We start from the raw sequence: 19420 nt of genomic DNA on the forward strand, positions 1-19420 counted from the left end.
GAGAAAGTACCCAAGGAGCTGAAGGGGGCTGCAACCCTGTAGGTGGAACAACAATATGAACTAACCAGTACCCCCTGAGCTCGTGTCTCTAGCTGCTCTGTATGAATTGTCCCTCCCTATCTTTTTTGAGAACTTTAGGTTGAAAGTTGATTTTATTCAATATTAGAATGGCTACTCCAGTTTGTTTCTTGGAACCATTGGCTTGGAAAATTGTTTTCTAACCTTTTTTCTCTGAGATAGTGTCTGTCTTTGTCACTGAGGTGGGTTTCCTGTATGCAGAAAAATGTTGAGTGTTGTTTATGTAACCAGTCTGTTAGTCTATGCCTTTTTATTGGGGGAATTGAGTCCATTGGTATTAAGAGATATTGAGGAAAAGTCATTGTGGCATCCTGTTATTTTTGTTGTTAGTGTTGGGATTTTGTGGAAATATATTGCGTAAATTTGTTTTTGTCATGGAATACCTTGCTTTCTCCATCTATGGTAATTGAGAGTTTTGCAGTGTATAGTAGCCTTGGTTGGCATTTGTGCTCTTTTAGTGTCTGTATGACATCTGCCCAGGATCTTCTGGCTTTCATAATCTCTGGTGAGAAGTCAGGTGTAATTCTGATAGGTCTGCCTTTATATGTTACTTGACCTTATTCCATTACTGTTTTTAATATTTTTTCTTTGTTTTGTGCATTTGGTGTTTGGATTATTACGTGACAGGAGGAATTTTTTTTCTGGACCAGATTATTTGGAGTTTTGTAGGCTTCTTGTATGTTCATGGGCATCTCTTTCTTTAGGTTGGGGAAGTTTTCTTCTATAATTTTGTTGAAGATACTTATTGACCCTTTAAGTTAAGTTGGAAATCTTCCTTCTCATCTATACCTATTATCCTAAGGTTTGGTCCTTGTGTCCTGGATTTCCTGGATGTTTTGGGTTAGGATCTTTTTGCATTTCTCAGTTTCTTTGATTGTTGTGTTAATGTTTTCTATGGTATCTTGTGCACCTGAGATTTTCTCTTCTATCTCTTGCGTTTTGTTATGCTTGCATCTATGGCTCCTGACTTCTTTCCTAGGTTTTCTATTTCCAGAGATGTCTCCCTTTGTGATTTCTTTATTGTTTCTAGTTCCACTTTTAGATTTTGGATGGTTTTGCTCAATTCTTTCACCTGTTTGGATGTGTTCTCTTGTATTTCTTTAAGGGGGTTGTTTATGTCCTTCTTATAGTCCTCCATCATCATCATCATGCATCATCCATATCTTGCTTTTCTGTGGTGATGGTGCATCTAGGACTTAGTATTGTGGGAGGGTTGGGTTCTGATGAAGCCAAGTAACTTCGTTTCTATTGCTTCTGTTCTTTTTTTTTTTTAATGTAGCACAATCCTGTGTGCATTTATTATTTTTATGTATTTTTATTAGATACTTTCTTTATTTACATTTCAAATGCTATCCTGAAAGTTCCCTATACCCTCCCCCTGCCCCTGCTCCCCTACCCACCCACTCCCACTTCTTGGCCCTGGCATTCCCCTGTGCTGGGTCATATAAAGTTTGCAAGACCAAGGGGCCTCTCTTCCCAGTGATGGCCAATTAGGAATGGAAACAATCTTTTTAGTGAAGAGAATGACAACAGAATGGAGGATAATCTTTGCCAACTATCATCCAAAAGAGAATTAATATTCAGAATATAAAAAAGAACTCAAAACACAAAGAAACAAAACAAATGACTCTATTAAAGGGGAGGGTTACTGACTTGAAAGAAAAAAAGTTCTCAAAATAAGAAATAAAAATGGCTAGAATATTTATTTAAATGTATTCAGCATCCTCAGCAGTCTTGGAAACTCAAGTTAGAAATACTTAGCAATTTCATCTTGCTCAACTCAGAATGACTAAGATCAAGAAAACAGCTGACAAACAGTGCTGGTGGGGATGCCAGGCAAGGTCAACACTCATTCACTGTTTATGGCACTGCCCTGGTACAGTCACCATGGAATTCAGTGTGAATTCTAAAAACAGGAAACTAGATCTACCATGTGACCAAATTCCATGACTACTTCCCCTATTCTCAAAGAACTCAACATCCTGCAACAGAGATAGTTCAGCCAGGCTCATTGCTACTCTTCACAACAGCAGGAAACAGATACAGCCTGGATATCTTTCAACTGATAAACAGATGATTAAAATGTATACAAATACTTTCAGTCACATCAGCCATCCATAGTAATTTAGTAGAGTCATACTGTTAACTTTTCATGTAACTAACAAATGTTAATGCTGGATGTTCTTTCAAGAACTGACATTCTGTAACTGTTTTTAAATTTCTGTCATAAGGTTTGGTATAAGGCAGTATATTCATCAATGAAAGTGAACTAACTGCTCATTAGTATTATGAATTTTATTTAGGCTTCCTGCCAAAACAAAATTTAGCAAGCAACAGAATTTTTTATGGGTATGGTGAATTCTGTATATCTCAAACCCACAAGGATTTGCAGAAATATTTCAGTCACATGTTCCACAAAGCCCTATAACTAATGAGAGCAAATTATAAAGTTGAGAAAAAAAGTTTTCTTCTTTCTCTGATGAAAGACAACAGGGATCTCCCAGGCTCTCCTAACCACAAGTATACAAACCTCAAGAGGTGAAGAACCTCAACATTTAATAATAATCACACACTATCACACAATGGCAGAATAAAAGGCTCTGCCCTCTGTCATTTAGTGTTTGGTGAGGCATGATCCCAGCCTATTTAATCCCATATCACACAAATGTTGAGCCATGAAGTAGATTAAATCTACACAAATGAGGAAATCATTTGCTAACTGCAAAAACTGAAATACAAAAGGTGTAGTCACTTTCTTAAGGTCGCTAAAAAAATATCAGTAATAAAAGAAAGAGTCTGAACCCTTAGACCAGTGATTTTTATGACTCCTTTCTTATTTTGAGTGAAAAACAACATATGCTTCTACAAAAACCATGAAGACTACCTCTCAGAACTTACCAGTGGCAGTGACATCCTTTGTAACCTAATGAACCAACAAGGTAGGAAAATTTCCAAATCCTGTGACTGCTCTCTTTTATTAATAATGAAATGTCTTCACTCATTCGCCATTTCTCTTAAAGTTTGAAGAAGTATATGGCTCTTTAGTTTAAAAAAATGATAAACAAATAAAAATGGGCACAAGTTGATTCATTTCAGAGTTGAAAATGCATTTGGGATCCAATAGCCCCATCCTAATTCTACAGCTAGAGTAGAGGGAGAGACTGAAAACCAAACAGTGGTATGACGATTCATCCAGCAAAGTCCAGCACAAAGATGTGAGCAGGTAAGCAAAGGGCTGTTGGGAATGTATACTAGCTCTTGTTTACACCGCAGAATAGTCTAACACGCTTCCTTTCTTTCCACCTATTTTTTAATCTTAATTTATATGGTGTGTGTGTGTGTGTGTGTGTATTTATGCCATGGGTATGTGTAACCCAAAGGAATCCAGAAGGGGTCAGATTCCCTGGAGGAATAGTTAGTTACAGGCAAACCGTGTGGCCTGAATGATAGGAACAGGAACAGAAATGCAATGATGGAAGAGCAGCGAATGCTCATAAGCACTGAGCGATCTCTCATGCCATGTTGTTTGTTTGTTGTTGTTGTTGTTTTTTAAAGAAAAAGGGCAGGAATTTACACTGTAGTGCTTTATTTATTTCTTTTATTTATTTATTTATTTATTTATTTATTTATTTATTTGTTTGTTTGTTTTAAATTCCAGATTTTAGTCCCCTCCTGGTTCCACACCCCATATCTCCTCCCTGTCCCCTTGTCTCAACAAGGATGCCCCCATCCCCAACCCCTACCCCACCAGATCTCTAAACTCGCTGGGGCTTCCAGTCTCTTGAGGGTTAGGTGCATCTTCTCTGACTAAACCCAGATCTGGCAGTCCTCTGCTGGATATGTGTCGGGGGTCTCATATCATCAGCTGGTATATGCTGCCTGATTGGTGTTCCAGTGTCTGAGAGATCTCAGGGGTCCAGGTTAATTGAGACTGCTGGTCCTCCTACTGTAGTGCTTTCTTATATTTGTCCCATCCTGGAATTCACTGTTGAGCCTAGGCTGGCTATGAACTCACACAACTGTCCTGCATCACTTTCCTCAGGGTTATGATGACAAACACATAAATGCAATCATTCCTGTGTTTTCATCTAAAAATATTTCTAAATTAAAAATGGCCTTAGGAACTATACCCACCCCCTAATTGTGTTATAGAATGAAGTTATACATGTACAATGAACTCTAACATTTACTTGTATATAGTATGTTATAGAGAAAGCACAGGGTTTTTTCTAAAGACACAGAAACTAAACCAGCATCTTGTTTTGTAAATGTGTTCTATTATATTGTTGATATAATAATTTAACCCTTTTGATTTAGAATACTTAAAATTGAACTTATTGCACAGTTGCTGTAAAGTGAAAGTATAAGCACTTTGGTGTATATGATAGATGGAATAAATTTGTAAGAAATGTTCCATCTACTAATGGAAGAAATGTGTTTCTGTGCCTTACAGAAAATGAAAAGGCCCTAGTAGGACTTAATTTTCCTTGGGAGAGTGGGATGAAAGCCTTGAATACTACAGAAATCTAATCAGGGAGGAAATGGAACAATTACTTAAAAGCAAATTTTGGAATCAGAAAAACGACAGAGAATTCAATGTTAAGGAGGCTTAAAATAAATAACTCACAAAGAAGGCCCTGGTTTCCTACAAAACAATCCCAGTATTACAGCCTTAGTCAAACAAACAGAGAAATGGGCATTTACATAATATAAGATACTGAGACAAGGTGACTGAAAGAAAGCAGAAAGGCAAAGCAAGGACAATTTCAGCATACTGTCTGTGGAAGTCAGGGAACAAAGAATGATCTGAAGGTGTAACAAGACACAAGAATCAAAGACACATCTAAGTGTATCTGAGGACAATAGGATGAAAGAAAGCTGTAAGGTGGAGTCCACAGGATTGTACACTCTCTCTGGAACTGTTTATATGTTTACAGTATATGTCTATGCCTCTTCTGACAATGGCGAGACAGATTCTTCCACAAGAAGCTTAATGTAGCCTGAGCTAAAGCTAAGCACTATGGTCAAACTCTACATGGTCAAACTCAAAGTAGTGAAAAAGTAAAACAGACACACTATTTCTAGATTAGTCACTTTCTGATCCTTAAGTTATCTGTACAACACTTATTGGGAATTCTTGTCTTCTCTTCGTTATTGTTGTTGTTTATATTGTTGTTGTTTGCTGTTAATCTATTTATTTATTCAGCATACATTCCAGTATCACTTGCCCTTCTGAGTCCTCCCTCACACCTTCTACCCCCATTTCCACCTCCCCTTCTTCTCAGAGTAGGGTTAGACTCCCTTAGGTGTCACCCCACTCTGGCATATCAAGTCACTGCAGGACTAGGTGTATCTTCACCCACGGAAGCCAGAGAAGTTAAGCCAGTTGGGGAACAGGATCTGCAGGCAGGTATGCAAGCAACAGAGTCAGGGACTCCCCATGCTCCAGTTGCCAGGGAACCCAATAAAGACCAAGGTGCACATCAGCTCTAGATGGGGGTGGGAGTGGGGGGTAGGTCCAGCTCAGGCTTCCTCTTTGGTTGGTAGTTCAGTCTCTGGGAGCCTTCAAGGGTCCCTGTTAATTGACTCTGTGGGTCTTCCTATGAAATCTTTGTCCTTTGGATCCCTCAATCCTTCCATCAACACTTCCACAAGGCTCTCTGAGCCTCAACACATGATCCTCCACCATCTCATATGGACACTTGTTCAACTATTTTCTTGATTTCTTAAAGTGTCACCTTGAAAGTCATGTTGAGGAATAAAGACACAATGATCATGGTCACATTCTTAAAGGAGAAAACAGCGGGGAATAGAAAGAATGGAGAGAAACCAGTGTGGTTCCAGTTATAAATATGCCACTTAGTAGATATAACTATTTCCAAAGTAAGTTTATCTCAGCCATCCCACATGGATCACAGCTGTCTTATGCTTCTCATATTTATGCAGTGAAGTGAAAAATGGATAAACACTTGAAAGAATTTGGGGAAATATACACTCCATAAATGCTAGTTATCAAATATGTTGACATGTGAGACAGGAAAAATAGCTCTGCCTAATAGGAAACTGAATATATTAATTATATAGACAAGTATCATGTTGTGGAAGTTGGTGAAATGAAATTAAATAAATGAAGAATTACTGAAGAATTCACATGGAGACTTCACAGCATTTGTTTTTGTGTGATGAGCTTGCATTTAAAAGTAGGCATGATATCAGTTGCCTCCTGTTTTAAGCTTACATACAGAATCTTTCTCTATTAGTCTTAGACCTCTTGATAACTCCAGTGAACCCTAAGAATCCTGGGGCATTCTAACATCTATCCACCTGTCCCCTTAGAGTATCCAAAGGTGTGTCTGTATGTGTGTGTGTGTGTGTGTGTGTGTGTGTGTGTGTGTGTGTGTGTGTGTGTGTGTGTGTGTGTGTGTGTGCTTCTTTTAATGTTTTAGGACTAAGTATGAATGATGATTTCAGGTTTCTCCAAAAAGTTTTTTAAGTGATTATCCAAACCTAGTCCTAAAATTTCTAGAAAGTCAAGCTGCAGTCTTTACTTAACAGACATAACATTATACAAGATACATTCGACTACTTTTGTGTTTTTCAGTCTTCTTGCTTTTTGGTTAACTTGACACAAACCTACATGTATCTGTGAAGAGAGAATCTTGACTAAGAAAAATGCCTCATAATACTGACCCTGTATGCAAATCTGTTAGACATTTTCTTTTTTAATTAGTTAATTAATTAACATCGCAAATGCTGTCCCCCTCTAAGTCTTCCCTCACGGAGTCCCTCCCCATTCCCCTTCCTCTACTCCCCAGAGGTGTCTCCCTTTCACCTGACTACTCCCCTTCTCTGGCACATCAAGTTTCTGCTACATCCTCTACTACTGAGGCCAAACAAGGGACTGAACTCTATGTCTGCTACATATCTGGTAGGGGCCTCATTGCAGTCTGTGTATGTTCTTTGATTGGTGGCTCAGTCTCTGAGAGCTCTCAGGGGTGCATATTAGTTCACTCTGTTGTCTTCTTGTCACGTTCCCATCTCAGGGCCTTCTATCCTCCCCCTAACTAATAATATGAGTCCCTGACCTCTGTCCAATGTAGGGCTGTGGGTATCTACATCTGTTTCATTTAGCTGCCAGATTTTCATTCATTCTCCTGGCCCTCTGGGCTTGTCTCCTGTCTTTTACCACATCTGATCCTGTGGGCCCCTACTTCTCCCCTTCCCTTCTCCCAGGAATGAAACTAACAGATGTTATCAACAAAATGGATATAACATATATCTATAGAACCTTTTTCGTAAAAACAAAAGTTTTATTGTTCTTCTCTTTAGTTTCTATTTAAATGAACAGTGTATTGGTAACAGTGAGGAACTTAAATCCCACACTATTATTGTGTGGTATTCAATGTGTTATTTGAACTTTAGTAAAGTTTGACAAATTTCAGTGCCTTTGCATTTGGGCATAGATGTTTAAGATTGAGATAGGATCAATAAGTCAAGAGAGGTCACCCATAAACAGCATTAAGGTTTTTAATTGAGAGTCAACATTTGTAAGAAAACAATAAATGAACTTTCTGGTGGCATAATAAGTTAAAATTAATATATTGTTGCATAAATGAATGTATAACTAGGAAATTGCATCTTCTACCTACATGGCTGAGTTTTGCAAAACTGATAGACAATTGATTGCATGTTCTAATCTCATGACCTCTTATATTCACATCATGCATTTTATTTGAATATATGAAAGAATAAGAAGGATTGAAGGTTTATTGGTTCTTTCACATTTCAGGAACCCAGGAAATGATGATCAACCAAACAATCCTGAAGGAATTCATTCTCATAGGCTTCTCAGCTTACCCACTTGTACAGACCGCCTTCTTTGTGGTCTTCCTTTGCCTGTATATGGTCACTCTTGCAGGCAACCTGGCCATCATGGGTTTGACTTGGGTGGACAGGTCTCTCCACACTCCTATGTACTTCTTTCTCAGTGCACTCTCCTTCTCTGAGACCTGCTACACCCTGACTATCATCCCCAAGATGCTGGTGGATCTGATAGACAAGGACAGCCGCATTTCAGTCACAGGTTGTGGCTTGCAGATGTGTTTCTTCCTGGGCCTTGGAGGAACACATTGTATCCTTCTCACTTTGATGGGATACGACCGATTTCTGGCCATCTGCAACCCCCTCAGATATCCTCTTCTAATGACCAATGTTGCATGTGGACAACTTGTGGCCTCTGCTTGGGTTGGAGGCTTCTTTATTTCTCTCATTGAGACAACACTGATATTCAGGGTGTCTTTCTGCATACCAAACCTCATCAGACACTTCTTCTGCCATATGAGGGCAGTTCTGAGGCTGTCCTGCACAGACAGTAACTTCACAGAATTTGTTGTAACACTGATGTCAGTGTCTGGTTTGCTGGGTACATTCTTGCTCATCCTCCTGACTTACGTGTTCATCCTTTCTTCTGTCCTCAAGATCCCTTCAGCTGAGGGTAAACAAAAGGCATTTTCCACCTGTGCCTCACACCTCACTGTGGTCCTCATCCACTTTGGTTTTGCATCTGTTGTCTATATGAAGCCAGAAAACTCCGGAGGAGATGACACACTCATAGCAGTTCCGTATACTGTCATTACCCCATTCCTCAGTCCAATCATATTCACACTCAGGAATAAGGATATGAAGAATGCTTTCAGAAAGATCATGAGAAAGACAGTAGTGTTGAAAAATAACCTTATATAATTATTGTTAACATTTTATTCCTTCATCAGTCACTGGAGCATTTGCTATGTCACCTCTGTAGAATGGCTTGGATATAGGAATGTGTAACTGAGGTTTCCCAGGCGTTTTGTAAGCTTGTTGAGGAAAGTTATACAATTTCTTTGTTACTCTTTGTTCTGTAATATGGAGATTCTGCCAATCAATTTCTGGGTCTCCTACATCATCCACAAGTGAGAAATAAAATAAAGCAATATGATAAGCTTAACACTTAACACTCCATGATCAGTAGCCTTCATTAGCCATTGGATTAAATATTTAAGTTTTCTGGCATAGATTGTAATGCCTTTGATTAGACTTTCAAGTAGGAAAACTATTTCTGGCTGGAGATTTATTTTCTAAAGCCCTATGACCAGCTATTGTACAAACATAGATATGCGTAGGATATACATACACACAATCATAGAGACCCATTTGTTAAGTCTTCACAGCACACTGGTGACTGGTTAATAAATCTTTTACTCGATACTTTATTAATGACTGTGGCATCACTTGACCTTTAAATACTAACTTCTAAGTATAGGAGAACTCTTGAAGACATTCCAGATACCAATACCTACATGATCTGTGATTTGTGGAATGTTCGATATTAGAAATATATTTCTTTATTCTCTGTAACAAGGATATTCATATACTATTGCTGTGATATTGAAATATTTGACCCCCAAATTGCATTTTCATAATTTAAGCAAGGAAAAACCATATATATAGCATTTAATCCCAGGTAAAGCTAGTGTTAAATGTTTACACTCTCATGAATAAAAAAGAAACACTGCTATGTATAAGGCTAGAGACACGAGCTCTGGGGGTACTGATTAGTTCATATTGTTTCACCTATACGGTTGCAGACCCCTTCAGTTCCTTGGGTAATTTCTCTAGCTCCTCCATTGGGGTCTCTGTGTTCTATCCTATAGATGACTGTGGGCATCCACTTCTATATTTGCCAGATGGCCTAGTCAGCCATCATTGGGAAGAGATGCCCCTTGGTCTTCCAGCTTTATATGCCCCATACAGGGGAACACCAGGGCCAAGAAGTGGGAGAGGGTGGGCAGGGGAGCAGGGTGGGGGGAGGGTATAGGGGACATTAGGGATAGCATTTGAAATGTAAATGAAGAAAATATCTAATAAAATAAGTTTTAAAAAATAAAACCACTGATCAAATTTTGCAACAGAAGAACAGTGAGGGATCTTACAATCTGGACATAAAACGCTAGAAATTTCCTTGAAAGCATTTCTCATTTTTTCCAGTTAATTAACTATGATCTCTATAAAAGGTGTAAATTCCGTGTGAAGATACAGTACATATATGCGTTTTTAAAAAGACAACTGAAATAATGAATGAAAGTAGTCACACGTGGCCTGGCAAAGCAGTGAGAAGAACAGGTGAATGAGCCTCTGTCAACTAACCTACCCCACACCCTAGGCTTGGTTTCCCAAATAGCATTTAGCTGCCCTCCTCCTTCCAACTTACTGCCACCCCATAGCCAGGATGCTGCCCCAGTTCCAGCATTCCTCAGCTCCTCAGGTGCAGGCCACAATAGTCAGAAACACAGAGAACAGCCTCCCCACCCCCAACCCCAGCTGCACCAAAGACAAAGCAAGTTGCCACAAGTTAAGCCCCTAACATGGTCAGACAGTCCATAGTGGTTCAGAAGTCAAACAAACCATCAGAAATTCAGGCCATAAAGCCCAGAAGACCAAAGTGAAAACAGAAACAAAAGAACAAAGCTCCCATCCAACAAAGCCAAACTAATAAATCAGGGAGTCATCCCAAACTCGTGGACTTAAATGCCAGTGTAACAACACAAGCAATAGCCAGGGCAATATGAAGTCACCAGAGCCCCACTGTACTATGATAGGACCTGGAGTCATCCCAAACTCGTGGACTTAAATGCCAGTGTAACAACACAAGCAACAGCCAGGGCAATATGAAGTCACCAGAGCCCCACTGTACTATGATAGGAAGACTTGAATGTTCCAGTGTAGGTGGAGCACAAGAAAGCAGCTTTAAAACCAACTTTATGAAGATGGTACAGGTCCTTAAAAATTAAATTTAAAAATACTTTAAAGAAATTGGAAAAAATACCAACAATAAATTGGAGAAAATCAATAAATCCCTTAAAGAATGCCAAGAAAACCTGTGGTGGGGGTGAGAAAACAGATAAAGAAAACATCTCAAGACCTGAAAATTGAAATAAAGCTAAAACACAAAAGCTTACAATACTCCAAATAGATTGGAGCAGAAAAGAAAGTTCTTCTGCTACATAATGACCAAAACACTAAATTACAGAACAAAGAAAGAACACTAAAAGGTGAGGGGAAAAACCCAAGTTCCGTATAAAAGCAGACCAATTAGAATTACACCTGACTTTGCAATAGAGACAGAAGGGCCTGAACAGAGGTCTTGAAGATTTGAAGAGACCACAGGTGACAGTCTAGTCTACTATTCCCAGCAAAATACTCAATCACCATGGGTGAAATAAACAAGAAATTCCATGAAAAGAAAAACAAATTAAACCAATACCTATCCACAAACCCAGCCATACAGGTACTAGAAAGAAAACTAAAACCAAAGCTTTGGAAGTTGACTACACTGAAGAAAACTACAACAAAGAAAACATAGAAAATAAATTATCCCACACCAGCAAAACCAAAAGAAGGGAAGCAAATACAGACAGACAGACAGAGTCTCTCTCACACACATACACACACCACTACCACCAACAACAGCAACATTAAAATAAAAGGAATTAATAATCACTAATCATTAATATCTCTTAAGATAAGTTGGCTCAATTCCCTAAGAAAAAGACAGAGACTAACAGAATGGGTGTAAAAACAGGATTCATCACTCTGCTTTATACAAGTAATATACTTCAATATCAAAGATAGATATTGCCTCAGAGTAAAGGGCCAGAAGAACATTTTCTAAGCAAACAAACACAAGAAGAAAGCTAGAGTAGTCATTCTGATATCTAATGAAATAGACTTCTAATCAAAATTAGTCAAAAGAGATGGCAAAGGACAATCCATACTTGAGAGAAAATACTTCCAAGATGATGTCTCGGTTCAGAACATCTATGCCCCAAACACAAAGACACCCACATTTGTTAAAGAAACATTACTAAAGCTTAAATCACACATCAAAACTTGCACATTAATAGGCTTCATCACTCCACTCTCACTAATGAACATAGTCATCAGACAGAAACGAAACAGAGAAATAATGGAACCAACAGACATGATGACACAAATGAACTGAAATAGTAGCTACAGAAATTTTCATCCAAACACAAAAGAATATACATTATTCTCAGAATCTCAAAGAACCTTCTCTATAATTGACCATATACTCAGTCACAACCCAAGTGCTAACAGATACAGGATAATTGAAAAAAAAATTAAAAACATCAATTAGACTACCATAGATTTAAGCTGAACTTCAACAACTACAGAAACAACAGAAAGTCTAAAATTTCATAGAAACTGAACAATTCTCTACTGAATGACCACTGGGTCAAGGAGGAAATAAAGTAACAAATTAAAGGCTTCCTAGAGTTCAGTGAAAATTAAGGTACAACATACTGAAATTTATGAAACACAATAGAAGCAATGCTAAGAAGAAAGGTCATAGCACTGACTTCATAAAAAATGAATGAGATATCATATTAGCATCCTAATAACACATTTGAAAGCTCTAAAAACAAAAGGAAGCAAACACACCCAAGAGAAATAGACAGCAGAAAATAATCAAACTCAGGGCTAAAATCAGTACACTGAAATAAAAAGAAGTCGATTCTCTGAGAAAATCAACAAAATTAACAAACCCTTATTGGAGCTAGCTAAAAGTCAGAGAGAATATCAACAAAATCATAAATGAATGGGGGACATAAAACACACAGGAAGTTCAAAGACTAGTTGGTGTTACTTCAAAAAACTGTACCTTACAAGATTGGAAAATCCAAAAGAATTTCACAATTTACTCAATAGGTACCACTTACTGAAGTTAAATTAAGGTGAGATAAATGCTATAAATAGGAATAAAAGCCCTAAGGAAACAGAACCCATCATTTGAAGTCTCCCTACCAAATAAAGCCTAGTGCTGGGTGGTTGCAGAACAGAATTCTACCAGAATTTCAAAGAGAATCTAACACCAATGCTCTGAATTATTCCACAAATTAGAAACAGAAAGAACAACCAAACTCATTCTCTGAGCTCTCAGTCACTTTGATCCCTAAACCAACCCAAGGCATTACAAAGAAAGAGAATTTCAGAGTAATTTTCTCCATAAATATTGATGCAAAAATACTCAATAAAATACTCACAAACAAAATCCAAAAACACATCAAAGAGATAATCCACGATGATTAAGAGGGCTTCATCCGTAGACTATATTTCACAGATGCAGGGATGGTATAGTATATGAGACTCCATCAAAGTAATTCACCATATAAAGAAACTAAAAGAAAAAATCTATATGACCATCTCATTAGATGTTCGAAAGTCTTTGACAAGACTCAACAACCCTTTGTCTAAAAAGTCTTAGAGAGATCAGTGATACAAGGCGCGTACCTAACTAAACACAATAAAGGCAATACACAGCAAGCCAATCGCCAACATCAATTTAAATGGAGGAAAACCTAAAGCAAGTCCACTAAAATCAGGGACAAGAAAAGCTTGTCTACTCTCTCCCTGTATCTTCAATATAGTTCTTGAAGTTCTAGCTAGAAAAATTGGTCAAGTATAGGAGATCAGTGGGTTACAACTGGAAAGGAAGAAGTCAAAGTATTGCTATTTGTAGATGGTACACATATAATACCCCAAAAATTCTACTATAGAACTCAAACAACTGATAAACAACTTCAGCAAGGTGGCTGGATACAAAAAGATACCACTAGCCCTCCATTATACAAAAGTTAGACAGGCAAACAAAAAAGTCAGGAAGATGATATCCTTCACAATAGCCACAAAAATATAAAATATCTTGGTGTAACACCAAACAAGCAAGTGAAAGATCTGTATAACAAGAACTTCAAGTCTCTGAAGAAAGAGATTTAGGAAGATATCAGCAGATGGAAAGATCTTCCATGCTCATGGATTAACATACTGAAAATGGCCATTTTACCAAACACAGCCTACAGATTCAATATAATCCCCATTGCAATTCCAACACAATTCTTAACAGATTTTGAAGGAAAAATTCTTAACTTTGTATGGAAAAACAAAACAACACAAGAAGAACAACAACAATAACAAAAAACTTGGGATAGCTGAAACAATCCTGAACACTAAAAGAACTTCTGGAGGTATCATTACTCTTTGTTTCAACCTGTACTGCAAAGGAGTAGCAATAAAACTGTATGGTACTGGTATAGAAAAAGACAGATAGGTCAATGCAATCTAATTGAAGACCCAGAAATAAACCCACAAACCCACCAGAGAAACTTGATTTTTGACAAAGAAGACAAAACCATGTATTGGGAAAAAGAAAGCATCTTCAATAAACAGTACTGATCTAACTGGATTTCTGCATGTAGAAGAATGCTAATAGATCCATATTTATCAACCTACACAAAACACAAGACCAAATGTTTCCAAGATTTCAACATAGAACCAGATACACTAAACCTGATAGAATAGAAAGTAGCGAATAGTCTTGAACCCATTGGCACAGGAGACTTCCTGAACAGAATACCAATTGTGCAGGCACTAAGCTCAACAAGTAACAAATAAGACTCTTGAATCTTAAAAAAAAAAAACTTCTACAAGGCAGAGAATACCACGAAAAGGAAAAAACGGTAGCCTACAAAACAGAGAAAGTTTTTCACCTACTCCATATCTGACAAAGGAATGATATCCAAAATATATAAAGAACTCTAGAGAACAGATATTAATAAAACAAATAACCCAATTAAAAATGGGGTACAGAACTAAACAGAGAATTCTCAATAGAGGGATCTCAAATAACCAAGAAGCACCAAAAGGAATGTTTAACATCCTTAGCTATGAGATTGTATCTTAACCTGTGAGAGTGACTAATATCAAAGACACAAATAACAGTTTGTAAAGTTAATTATGGGGCCTTTTCTTTACCCTTTTTGTTCCCAAATAAAGATAAGGCATTTCTTTGCATGGTCTAGTCTATTTTAGCTACAAATAAATGACACCGAGAACAAATGTATTTATTAACAAGCTGCAAGCCCTAAGCTGGAGAGGTTCTGAGCTATTCTAACCTTACTAAGCTATTTCCCAGCCATGTGGGTCTTTACCTACATTTGAGACTCCCTGCCTCATCCTAGTCCATGTGTGTCCTCATGGTGATCTGATCATGGCAATAACTCCTGGTCCATCTCCTCTCCTCTTCTCTCTTTTTGCTCATAATCCCTTGACTGGGATGAGAAGTCCCATCCGATTCTTTTTTCCCCAGTTATAGAATGAATCAGCTTTTTATTAACAAATCAGAGGTGATGGAAATGAATTTCTACACGTCATATTGATAGGAGATGCTCCAAATACCATGGCAATGCTAATGTATGGACTTCAACCAGATCTCTGCATCTGAATTCACAGTGAACAAAACATACTGGTGAGGATGTAGAGCAAGGGAAACACTTCTCCATTGCTGGTGGGAGTGCAAACGTGTACTGCTACTTTGAAAATCAATATGGCAATTTCTCAGAAAACTGAGACTTAACTTATCTCAACACCCAGCTATACCACTCCTGAGCATATACCCAAAAGATGCTCTATCCTACTACAAGGACACTTTCTCAACCTTGTTCATAGCAGATTTATTTATAATAGCCAGAAACTGGAAACAACCTAGATGTTTCTCAACTGAAAAATGAATAAAGAAAATGTGGCAAAGTCTTTGTCATGGTTTCTATTCCTGCACAAACATCATGACCAAGAAGCAGTTGGAGAGGAAAGGGTTTGTTCAGCTTACACATCCACATTGCTGTTCATCACCAAAGGAAGTCAGGACTGGAACTCAATCAGGTCAGGAAGCAGGAGCTGATGCAGAGGCTGTGGAGGGATGTTACTTACTGGCTTGCTTCTCCTGGCTTGCTCAGTTTCTGTTGCAGTAAATCTCCAGCCCAAATAAGCCCAGGCAATGAAAACACAACTCAATTAATATGAATACATGCTGTGTGCATAGATTGGGAAGATCTACCACTACACTAACATCTTCCCCATATAAGAGACCCCTTGTAACTTGCAGTTTCTCCAGGCCAGGTGCTTCTGCTCCACTTTTATTTTTCCTCCTCAGTCATCCTTCCTCTCTCTCCTTTGCTCCTAAAAACTTTCAGCTCCACCTTCCCCACTTTCTCCTCCCAATCACAGGCTCTATCCTTATTTATAAATTAAGGTGGGAAGAAGGTTTACAGGCAATCACCTGAGTGCTGACTCATTCTTTGTTCACAGGAGAACAAAATTAACAACAAATACAATCAGCCCCAAATATCCACAACAAGCTTGCTTTCTTATAAAACCCAAGACTACAAGCCCAGGGATGGTACCACTCACAAGGAACCCACCCCCCTTGATCACTAACTGAGAAAATGCCTTACAGCTAGATCTTATGGAGGCATTTTGTCAAGGGAGACTCCTTTCTCTGTGATAACTGCAGCTTATGTCAAGTTGACACACAAAACCAGCCAGTACAGGTGCATTTTCATAATGAGGAATTATCCAGCTATTAAAATCAATAACATCATGAAACTTGCTAACAAATGGATGAAAGTTGAAAATTACCCTGAATAGAACAAACCAAACCCAGAAAGACAAATACAGTATATCCTAAATTATAAGTGAATATTAGCAGTAAAGGATAGAATAACCATGCTACAAGTCACAGACCTTAAGACACTAAATAACAAGGAATACTCAAGGGAGTCATATAAATTTCACTGAGAATAGGAAACAGAATAATCCTCATGAGTGGATGGGGAGAAGGAACTAGATAGGGGTGGTGGGATGGGAAGTGGGGGAATCAAGTATGGGAGGACTGGAGAGTACAGGGAAAGACAACTGGAATGGGGTGGATTATCTCTGGGACAAGCTAGAAACCTAAGGCAATGGAAACTCCCAGGACTCTGTGAGGGTGACCCTAGTTTAAGACTCCTAGCAATAGGAGATACAAAGCCTAAACCAACCATTTTCTGTAGCCGGACAAGGCTTCCCACGGAGAGATTGGCATACCATCTCAGCCACAAAACCTTCACCATACAATTTTTACTGCCTATGAAGATGTGCTGGAATAAAGGCGACACAAAAAATTGTTAGTGGCTCACCAGTGACTGTTCCAGCTTGAGGTCCATGCCAGGAGGGGGAGCTCATCCAATGACCCCAGAGGGCTAGGAACCAGAGGCTGGATATCCCAGAGACCCATGATAGAACCAAACACAAAGGGCAAGAGAAAAATGTCAGTAAAATGATTTCTAATGGTATTCTGTTTTACTCATAGATTCATGTCTAGCCCAACTGTCATCAGAGACGCTTCACCCAGCATCGGATGGACATGGATGCAGAGACCCACATCCAAACATTAGACAGAGCTTGAAAAATCCTGCAGAAGAGGGGGATGAAGTACTGTAGATGCCAAAGGGGTCAAGAACATCACAAGAAAACCCACAGAATCAACTAATCTCACCCCATAGGGTTTCACAGAGACTGATCTGTCAACCAAGGATCCTGCGTGGGTTTGAGGAGGCCCTCGACAATATGCTATAGCTATGTAGCTTGGTCTTCCTGTGAGACTCCTAGCAGTGGGAGCAGGAGATGTCTCTGACTCTGATGCCTGCCTTTGGGACCCTTTCACCATACTGAGTTTCCTGTCTAGGCTTTACTAAAGAAGAGGTGCCTAGTCTTACTGCAACTTGATATGCCATGACTGGCTTGAGCCTAGCCCTTCACTAAAAAGAAACTGAGGAGGGGTGGAGGGGGCAGAGGAGAGATGGGGAGAAGGACTGAGAAGAGGGGAAGGAGGGAAGACTGTGGTCAGGATATACAATAAATGCTTTTTAAAAAGAAAGAAAATAGTCACACTTAACAGATCACTGAGGTTACCACTAACTCTAGTGACTTGCTTTGCATTGAATCGTGTTTAGAACACATCTGCTATGCTCAACCTGTTAAAAAAAAATGTAAGCATTAATGATGTTACTTTAAGTTGTTTCTGTTACTGAAACTGTTTTATTTGTAATCCAAGAAATATAAATATCTTGAAATAAATAGTATTTACTCATGATGTGGGTAAATGATACCATATTTAAATCTAGAACTGGAACTGGAGGATTAAAATAAAATGTAGATAGAGAAGCAAAAGCCATGTATTTACTCTCGTGTGTAGGAACTTAAAAAGACTATCTTAACATGGGTCAGTGATTACTAGAGCCTGGAAAAATTTAGTAAATGAAATGTGTTTACATTACTTATAATACTGAACTAAGAGGCAAGATGTGCCCACTGGTATGGTGTGTTGTATGATGGCTATGGGACAACCAACCACTCTCTAATTGGATTCAAGAACTGTCCCAAAGGAGGTGCCTTGGCCAGTGTTTGTACTCCTGAACAAAACATCATGACCAAGAAGCAAGTAGGGGAGGAAAGGGTTTATTCAGCTTACACTTCCACGTGGTTGTTCATTATCAAAGGAAGTCAGGACAGAAACTCACATAGGGCAGGAACTTGGAGGCAGGAGCTTATGCAGAGGCCATGTAGGGGTGCTGCTTATTGGATTTCTTCCCCTGGCTTGCTCATCTTGCTTTCTTATAGAACCCAGGACTACCACCCCATGGATGGCACCAGCCACAATGGGCTGGGCCCTCCTCTCCTTGATCACTGATTGAGAAAATGCCTTACAGCTGGATCTCCTGGAGGCATTTCCTCAAGGAAGGCTCCTTTCTCTGTGATAACTCCATCTTGTGTCAAGTTGTCACACAAAACCAGCCAGTACAGGAGTGTGGGTTAAACGTGGGGTCCTATGTTGAGCCCAGAACTGGAGCCACTGGGCAAGGCAGGATGTAGGAAATTTGACTGTGTGTAATCCAGGTGGCACTAGGTGGGTGTTGGGCTGCGGCAAGTCCCGCTCCGGCTGGGTCCTGGGACTTTGCGGTTGGGAAGGCAAAGTCTGGGGTCCCAGTGGAACTGCAGAAGTTGGCTCAGGGTGTCCTGGCCTGCATGGAAGTCAAGGAGGACAGGTTCTCAGGCTCCTGGACATCCCAGACGCCTCTGAATGCGGAGGAAAGGCTGAGAATGAATCAGGGGGCAGCTCTTTGCCCAGGGCTAAGGGGAAAAGATGAGGAGGAGGGAGCTCTGGCTCACTCCAGCAGGGAGCAGAGTCTTAGGCTTGTTCAGGAGGGGAGCTTGACTCAGTAAGTAGTGCCTGAGAATGCAGGGAGGGATCCCTGCTGGAGATTAGTCTAGATTTTTTAGAAGAAGACCTGCTCCATTGTTCCAGCACTGCAGATCCCAGTGAACCAGTCCATGGTTTTAAGGCATTTATTGTAGAAAGACAGAGAGAGGGAGAGAGTAGGGAGTAGAGGCCAGCCATGACCGTGTG

The 19420-nt window shown here is 39.2% G+C and overlaps 1 protein-coding gene across 1 annotated transcript; it reads left to right on the top strand.

The window, feature by feature from the left end:
• Nucleotides 1–7862: 7862 nt before the first annotated feature.
• On the top strand, nt 7863–8858 carry LOC110322591 (olfactory receptor 10X1-like). The gene has a single exon (XM_021199286.1). It carries the CDS (start codon nt 7879–7881, stop codon nt 8818–8820), a length of 942 nt encoding a protein of 313 aa, XP_021054945.1. The 5' UTR covers nt 7863–7878; the 3' UTR covers nt 8821–8858.
• The last annotated feature ends 10562 nt before the right edge of the window (nt 8859–19420 follow it).

The sequence above is a fragment of the Mus pahari genome, chromosome 5, assembly GCF_900095145.1.
Source record: "Mus pahari chromosome 5, PAHARI_EIJ_v1.1, whole genome shotgun sequence".
Taxonomy (NCBI): Eukaryota; Metazoa; Chordata; class Mammalia; order Rodentia; family Muridae; genus Mus; species Mus pahari.